Source organism: Crocodylus porosus, unplaced genomic scaffold (genome assembly GCF_001723895.1).
Source record: "Crocodylus porosus isolate Cpor-Errol unplaced genomic scaffold, CroPor_comp1, whole genome shotgun sequence".
Taxonomy (NCBI): Eukaryota; Metazoa; Chordata; order Crocodylia; family Crocodylidae; genus Crocodylus; species Crocodylus porosus.
In genome coordinates this window covers 80,827,495-80,836,047 of record NW_017728886.1, presented here as the reverse complement: position 1 = coordinate 80,836,047, position 8,553 = coordinate 80,827,495, and the positions used below count along the sequence as shown (strand labels likewise).

The following is an 8,553-nucleotide window of genomic DNA, read 5'->3' as shown; positions in this document are numbered from 1 at the left end:
TGAGTGAAATAGTATATAGAATGCAATTTGAGAACTGTAGTTCTAAAGAAAATGTAAAATGTTTCAGGTAGTACGTACAATTCAGTGGTAGTCACTTCTTTAATTCAGCACTGAACTGAGGCCCCAGCCACTGGCACCAAGTTTTTGATAAAATATACAAGTGAAATGGTGACAGCTTGGACTTACACACCTGTAGAATCCTAAGGCTTTCTTCTGGGATTAAATGCAACATCTGCTTATACTCCGTAAGTTCACCGTCCTGTTTCAAATCATTCTGAAGTAGGTAGGCTATGTGTGAAAGGTTTTTCTCCAGGACATGACCTTGTGATTATTACAGCACTTGGGACAAGACGGTCAGGTCTTGCATGCCACCTACTGGCAGAAGAACAGCAATGCAGCTTGAAAGGAGAACATGGAAATTAACTGGGTTTGACACCTGGTTTGACAAATTTAACACATGGTTTGATGTGGGTCGAAACCCAGGGCGATCAGGACTGCATCAAATGTGGTATTGTTTTACAGCAGTCATGCTCAACTCCCGGGGGCACAGGCCAGATCTGCCCTGTGTAGCCATGTCATCTGGCTTGGCGGGCTCCCCCTGGGTTCAGAAATCTGGTGCTATGGGAGCAGTGGCAATTGCTGCTCTCCTGCTGCCAAATTTCTAGACCCATGAGGAGCCCTGTGGGCTGGATTATGTGGCTCCGTGTGCTACAGGGGGCTGGTGTGCATTGGGATCTGGCAAGTGACTGAGGCTAGCGTGTGATAGCAAGGTACTATCCCCGTGCCAGGAAAGCAGTCTTCCCCAGGTGTGACTAGGAAGACCACCTCAGTGGTCAGTGTTTCCCTTGCCAGGCAAGCATAGGACTACGCTCGAGAGCCCACAAGAAGCCTCATGATGACTGCTTACTTCAAAATTGAGAAACACTTCAACTGTCGATGGCCCAGCTTTCACTCACTCACTGGCACGTTACAGCGAACAATGTAAAGTAAATTACAAGAAGACTTATTTGCACAGCTGTTCAGTGCACAGTCGCTTTTCAACACACACGATCATTTTGAGCTTCCAGTGTGGTGATTTCATGTTGAAGACCTGGCGGCGCTGGTGCTGCTCAGCAGCCTGGCAGAGCCACAGCGGCCCCTTGCCCGCTTTGGCGGGTGGGACTCGTGCCTTCCCCCAACGCTTTGATGCTTCCGAGGCCACCGGGCCCACCTCCCCTCAGGGTCTGGGGTGGGCACACTCCGTGCCCTGCAGCGGGCGGCCAGGCCTGCCTGCAGGGGACCGGGGGAGCTTCCCCACCGTTATGCCCCCAGCACCTCGCCGCCCCGCGCCTGCCAGGGGGCGGGAAGCGTCAGCATCCGAGATGCGCATGCGCTAGCTCCCTTCCGCGCCCTCCGAACCCTCGCCCACCCAGCCTGCTTGTGATTGGCCAGCGGGGAGCGCATATAAAGACGTCACTTCCGACTGCGGCCCTCTTTCGTTCCGAGCCCAGTGAGGCCTCCACACGGCGTTGTTACCGCGTGAGTTTAAGGAAATAAATAAATATAAATGGTGACCGCGTGAGTCGCCGCGCGGCCGCACGAGGCGATGGGCCGCCGGGGGGCAACGTTCACGCGTGGGAGGCGGGGGATCCCCACGAGCCGCCGCCACGTGGCCTGGCGGGAGGGGGGGGCAATGCAGAAGTGCCTAGGCTCACCCGCCGCTGTCGCCGCCGCCGCCGCAGGTTGTTCCCTGTCGTCGCTTCCAAGGGGAACCTCCCACAATGTCCGGGGGCCTGGACGTGCTGCAGATGAAGGAGGAGGACGTGCTCAAGTTCCTGGCGGCCGGCACGCACCTGGGTGGCACCAACCTCGATTTCCAGATGGAACAGTACATCTACAAGCGCAAGAGCGACGGCAAGCGCACAGCTCCCTGTTTAAAGGGGAAATGTGGTGGGGGGGTGGTCTCTGAGCAGGCTCTGGAGGAAGTGGGGTTTGGGCAGCCTCTAGGCAGTCCTCAGGGCTAAGTGGGAGCCTCACAGGCACTGAAAGGGACAGCCAACATCACAGTTTCTATTTGTGCGTTGTCAACAAAATGTAACTAAATAGACAGGACGCCAGTCCTTTGCCGGCAGCTGGATCCCTGCTGCAGCCTGCCCTGTGCACCCTGGTTGTGTAGGGACTACTGCTCTGTATCCACCCCGTCACCCACAGCGGTTCTTATGTTTTTTGCGTTAATCATGCACTGGCAATACTCAACACTTTTTTTTACATGTGCAACCCCATCTCCCCCCCCCCCCCATAACTAAGCGTTTCACGTTCCCAAAGCTTAGGCTTTTAAGAAACGCATCAAAATCATGAGAGTTGGCAGCATTTGTTCTTTGTAGGTCAGATGGGCACTGCATTTTAACAAGGACATGGACAAGCTTGAGAGAGTCCAAAGAGGAGCCACCTGTATGGTCAGTCTTACACAGCAAGTCATACAAGGAAAGGCTGAAGGATCTGGGACTCTTCAGCCTGAGGAAAAGAAGGCTGAGAGGGGATTTGGTAGCAGCTTACCACTACACTTGGAGTATATCAAGGGCTCAGCGAGCAACTGTTCACCAGGGCGCCCGAGGGGAAAACCAGGTGTAATGGCCACAAACTCCTGGAAGATTAATTCAGGCTCAACATTAGGAAAAATTTCACAGTTGGCGTCCAGACTGTGGAATAAGCTCCCTCCAGAGGTGGTGCAATTGCCTACCCTGGAAATCTTCAAAAGGAGACTAGACAGTCACCTTGTTGGGGTCACCTGAGCCCCGGTTATCTTCCTTGCTTGGTGCAGGGGGCTGGACCCAATGATCTTCTGCAGTCCCTTGTGGTGCTTTAAGAAGGCAGAATCTCTCTTTTTCCACATGAGTACACACCAGCTTGTTGAAATTCTCAGATTTTTGGTTTCCCCAAAGGTGCCAGTACCATTCAAATGCAGAGGACTGGAGTTGGCTGCTTTTAGTGTTTGGTCATTATTGGGCAGTGGGCTTGAAGCTCAGGCTGTGAGTGCAGTGGTGAGGACAGCTGCTGCTCTGCTGAACACCTGGCTGTGGGTGGGAAGTACTGCAGGAAAACTGCATGCCAGGATGCTTATTAGCACTGGGAGAGGCTTCATCATTCTCCTCTTACTAGGGTATAATAGTCACAAACTGTTACATTTGCACAGTCTGGCTCCATTTAGAACAGTCTTGTTTATTTACCAATTCTTATGTCAATCATAGGTATCTACATCATCAATCTGAAGAGGACCTGGGAAAAGCTCTTGCTGGCAGCTCGTGCCATTGTTGCCATTGAAAACCCAGCTGATGTGAGCGTCATCTCTTCCAGGAATACTGGACAGGTATGGAGCCTACTTGGAGCACCCAGGGTCTCTGCAGTGTTAGGTATGCTGATCACAGGTTATTTGCAGAGATCACCTCAAATCTGATGCTGCCCCAGGATGAATTTTTTTTTCTAATTGGTGATGTAGGACTCAAAGAATTCTTTATAAATGCCTATTTTGAGTAAAGTCCAGGGAAAGGGGGAGAGAGAGAGAGAGAGATGCCTTTGTTCTGGAGGTTGAAGTTGAATGGTACCTGATCTGCCATCCTTTTTGTTCCTTAAGGCCAACATCATCTTGGTTATGAGATCACTATGGCATGAAATAGGCAGAAATAAAGGCATCTAAGATTAATAGACAAATCTTAGATAACTGCACATGTTAGTATGATGTATACTGGAGCATAATTTACTGGAATGGGGATGAAAAGAGCAATACAACTGCAAGTGAAGATACTGCAGTGTATTGAGTTACCCTGCCCAATGCAAGCAAGCTCTTTGCTCTGCTGCCATGTCGTGGTATACCTTAACAGTAACATCTACAGTAGCACTCAGCTAGATTACATCACTAATTTGTATGCATGTTAAAAAAAGATGCAAGCAGTGTTGGTATAAACCATGTAGTTCCAGACTTTTGGGTAAGTATATGATGTAATAAATAATGCCTTTGCTGGTGCATGTAGTGGGTTCTTTTTTAAATTTGTTTTTGCAGGTGTGGTTTTGTTTCTTGGAATCTGGGTTGGAGAATTTGCTCTTGCTTTGTACATCTCTTTGAAGTCCCTAACATGGTGGCTGCTGCTTCCCCCAAGGCAGCCTCTACTGGACATTAACGAAAGTTATGGATGGATCACATATCCTCTCTCACTCCCTGAATTGCTTTCAATTTTTCATGAAAGTACATGAAGCAAGATTACAAAGTACATTTACTGTCACTTGTTTCATGAATGAGTTAAGACAATTGATACATGAGGGATTTTACCATTCAGATCAATGCTAGTTTGTAGTCGCTATTAAATCGTGTGTGTGTGTCCATGTATACTCTTTAGTGATTGAAGAGGTGCCAAGAAGTGACTTGAAGCTACAGTGATATGACATCTTTTATGGTTTAAAAGTGTAAGGGGTAGAGAGTAAGGCTATTTATCGATGAATTATGCTTTTAACATGCACACTGTTAAAGCTTGGAGCTGAGGTCAGTTTCTGACCAATGAACTCCCAAGTGTCGGAAGTGTGCTACAGTGAAAGTAATGGCAGGATTTTCGCTAACACCAGGAGAGGTTTCCTCTGTGACTGGAGTTTGATAGTGATCGCTGCCACAAACCAAACTGCTCATGCCATGATTGCCTGAGATAAACAAGGTATTAATTTGAAGCGTGTTTAACTTCTAAGAGTAAGTAAACTGTGTTCTTTTTAAAATGTCCCTAAGAAATGTACAGCAGAACTAGGGTAAAAACCTTCATATCTGGGTTAAACAAAAAACAAAAAAATCCCTTATTTAATCCTCACGCTGTCTCCTCCATAGCGGGCTGTACTGAAGTTTGCTGCTGCTACTGGAGCTACACCTATTGCTGGCCGTTTCACCCCTGGGACCTTCACAAACCAGATCCAGGCTGCTTTCCGTGAGCCACGCCTTTTGGTGGTTACTGATCCCCGAGCTGATCATCAGCCATTGACTGAGGCGTCTTATGTCAACATCCCCACGATTGCTTTGTGCAACACAGACTCCCCGCTGCGCTATGTGGATATTGCTATCCCATGCAACAACAAGGTGAGCACTTGGCTTCTGTATTCAGCACCTGTTCTGTAAAACAGTCTATAGCATAGAAAATTTGTGCTGGAAGGAGTTGTGTATCACCAATTTATCGAATTGTGTGTTATGAGGCTCATTTTGCACACTGTTAGAGCTCAGAGCTGAAGCCAGTTTCTGGCTAATGAACTCTCGAGTGTAGGATGTGTGCTATAGCAACTGGACAGGTCTTCTCGCTAACACCACAAGGACCTTTTTTTGGTCCAATGAGTGGAATTTGATGGTGATTCTTGTCACAGCAGACAACAAGACACTTGAAGGGTTGAAAGTTGAATCATACCACTAATGAAGAATTAGTTTTGGACAGTGTTTACCTGTCTGGATGCATTGCAAAGGTGAGAGCTTAGTGGCTGAAAAGGAGAAAATGCAAACAGATCATCCCTATTATTTATAACTGGTTTCCAGAAATTATACTACAAAAGATGAAAGGATTAATTACATGTTTACCTTGTTATCTAATTTAATCTTTTTACCTTAAATATCAAGTCTTATGGGAAGGTTGTATGTATAGCATGACCTGTGCAACCAGATACTTCATACTGTCTTGCACTTTGGGGAAGTACACTTGGGGAAGGGTTTCAGAGAGGATACCAGCCAGCTTGAAAAGCCCATATTGTTTGTGGTAGTAAAAGATGCTAGGATTGGGCAGCATATCTTTGGCTCGCATGTGCTACTTGGAATGCAAGGGTAGATGTTACTTGGCTTTTATGTTGCAGGGGGCTCATTCTGTGGGTCTGATGTGGTGGATGCTGGCCCGTGAGGTCCTGCGTATGCGTGGCACTATCTCCCGTGAACACCCATGGGAAGTCATGCCTGATCTCTACTTCTACAGGGATCCTGAGGAGGTAGGAATTCATGAATTGGTTGGAGTGGTCTTATGCAAACAGTAGTAGTTGTTTTGGGTCACTTCAGATGAGTTGACATTTGTATGTATCTACCATTGTATATGGTAGACTAGAAGGTTAAATTAGATCTGTTTTTTCTATGGAGTATCTTATTTGTATAGCTTCACTTCAGCTTTTAGGTTTAAGTTGCCTTTAGTTTGAGGTCCCTTATTGCAGACTATATGATATAGAAAAAGTGGTTCCTTCTGTCCCAGAGATTCACACTTTTCTCTCTCCTAGATTGAAAAAGAGGAACAGGCTGCAGCAGAGAAGGCAGTTACTAAGGAGGAGTTCCAGACTGAATGGACAGCTCCAGCACCTGAATTCACTGCTCCTCCTCAGCCTGAGGTTGCAGATTGGTCTGAGGGGGTGCAGGTCCCATCTGTGCCAATCCAGCAGTTCCCAACTGGTGAGTTCTGGGAATTTATTTAAAAACTGGGTGAAAGTTCAGCTGTTGGAAAAACAGTCATTTGAAGGGCAGTGTGGTTTTATATTAGTCTTAACTTGAGTAATGGGGCAACTTGACTGTTTGCAGAAAATTCTGTATTTTATGGCTAAAAGTCAGGAATGATTTCCTTTATTTGGGTACATGGAACAAGGAGTTTTGTATAGCTAATTGTGAGGAAGCACCTACACTTTGTTTTAGTAATCAGCTTCAAATTGGACCCACAAGAGCCCCTGTGTTGGTTTTAAGGCTATTCTTGCCCCTTTAAATATGTATATAAGAGTATAGGGGTACAATTATTGAATTTCCTCATTGGTATCTCCTTCATTTCAGAAGATTGGAGTGCCCAGCCTGCCACTGAAGACTGGTCTGCAGCTCCTACTGCTCAAGCCACTGAGTGGGTAGGGACTACAACTGAGTGGTCCTAATCAGATGACAAATGCAGTAAAAGAAATTAAATGGCTATTTCCTAGACACTGTTTCTAGTCCTCCTTTCTGGTAGAGCATGAAATGGGGCATATGTCAAAACTGGGTAAGAGTATACGTAACAAGCAAGCAACAGCCTGACACTCTGTAAAGTTTCTTCTGTTCTTGAAAGTAACTAGTTTTAAAAAGCACTGTTCTTAAAAAAAAAAAAAAAAAAAAAAAAAATGCTGGCACACCAGCTATCTTGGATCTACCTTCTGTTTAAGCAGCTGCTCCCTTTCATTTATCCTCTTGCCTTACTCAGAGGAAAGGAATTTTCTATGAAAGCTGTGTTGGTTGGTAGGCTGAATGATGGACTCCTTGCGGTATTGGCTTGCCAGCAGATCCCCTTTGTGAGTTGTTCAGAAAAAGAAGTGTATAAGAAGTTTAAATCCTATGAAGATGCTGTGGTATTACAGCAGAGAACCACTGCTTTACATAGTACAACCCCATCCCTCAAGACCAAGAATAGCCTTTGCCCCATATATCATAAGTAGCACGAGGTAGTCTCATTGTATGGACTGTAACAGCTGGAGTATTGGGAAGATAGCACAGTGGCAGATACAGCAGGGGACAGAAAGTAAAGCAGCAGAAGGGGGAGGGGAAGGGAAAGTGTGGTGGTCCTCCAAGAGAATGCCAAGCCAATTTGTGGTGCACCTGCTTAAAAGGGTGGCCTTTAGAAGTAAACTACTATAACAGGAAGCAGCAACCCCAAATTCAGCTGCAGGTGTGAATTCCTTAGAACTATGAGCATGAAAATGAGCCTGGAGAAACCACAGCTGGAATCACTGACACTAGTTGTGAGACCTCCTTGCACAGGAGCAAAAGGAAGTGAACCTAGTACAGCCTTACCCCACAACATTCTTCCAAGCAGTGGGATACAAGTACATATGTGCTCTCTACGCTCAAAAGTTCTAATAACCTGTGCTTTAAACTTGGATTTAGATTCCTACTAGCCCCAACCATCAACACAGGCCCAAATCTTTCTGATAGCTTATATACTAGCAAAGAAAATAACTTGAGCACTTCAAACTCAGGCCCCAGAACGATGTCCCTAGAAATTTGAAGCTGAAACTGGGCTTGCTTGCAGGAAAACAAACTAAGGAGGAGGCGGAAGTGGGGGGTGGGGAGGACTGCTCTGATATTGTGTAGCTGGCCAGTGACTGATCCTTCCCCAAGGTGCCTTCCAATCCCAGTGCTCTTGGGGAGGGATGGAAAAACAGCATAAAAAGCAGCATTGTTTAAATGAGCTGCTTTCTGCCTTGGGGTCAGTTACTGAGCAGTCTTCCAGCAGCTCAGTAGCATCAGACAATAAAGGCTACCATTCATTTCCTACTTGCTAGCCTAGTGAGTGGGATTCATCAATACCTTTTACTTTCTATACCCTTTTATTTTATTATATTCATTGATTCCTTGGGCAGTAGTAACCAGCAGCAGCACACTTATAAGATGGGAAACGTACTTCTTGAAAGCACGGAAGCAGAAAGGGATCTTGGAGTCATTATTGAGCATGAGCCGACAATACAAGGTCACGGTTGGCAGGGCTAACTGCACCTTGTCATGCATCCATAGGTGCATCTCTAGCAGGGCCAAGGAGGTGATCCTCCCCTGCTATGCAACACTGGTCAGGC

At 46.5% G+C, this 8,553-nt stretch overlaps 1 protein-coding gene across 2 annotated transcripts; it reads left to right on the top strand.

The window, feature by feature from the left end:
- The first annotated feature begins 1,420 nt into the window (after positions 1-1,420).
- RPSA (ribosomal protein SA) lies at positions 1,421-6,933 on the top strand. Of its 2 annotated transcripts, none has more exons than XM_019537589.1 (7): positions 1,421-1,518; positions 1,722-1,893; positions 3,228-3,346; positions 4,844-5,089; positions 5,845-5,973; positions 6,253-6,421; positions 6,794-6,933. In XM_019537589.1, exons 2-7 carry the CDS (start codon positions 1,761-1,763, stop codon positions 6,883-6,885), a joined length of 888 nt encoding a protein of 295 aa, XP_019393134.1. In that variant the 5' UTR covers positions 1,421-1,518; positions 1,722-1,760; the 3' UTR covers positions 6,886-6,933. The 2 variants fall into 2 exon arrangements, with proteins under 2 accessions (XP_019393134.1, XP_019393131.1); XM_019537586.1 differs by having other exon boundaries at positions 6,791-6,931.
- The last annotated feature ends 1,620 nt before the right edge of the window (positions 6,934-8,553 follow it).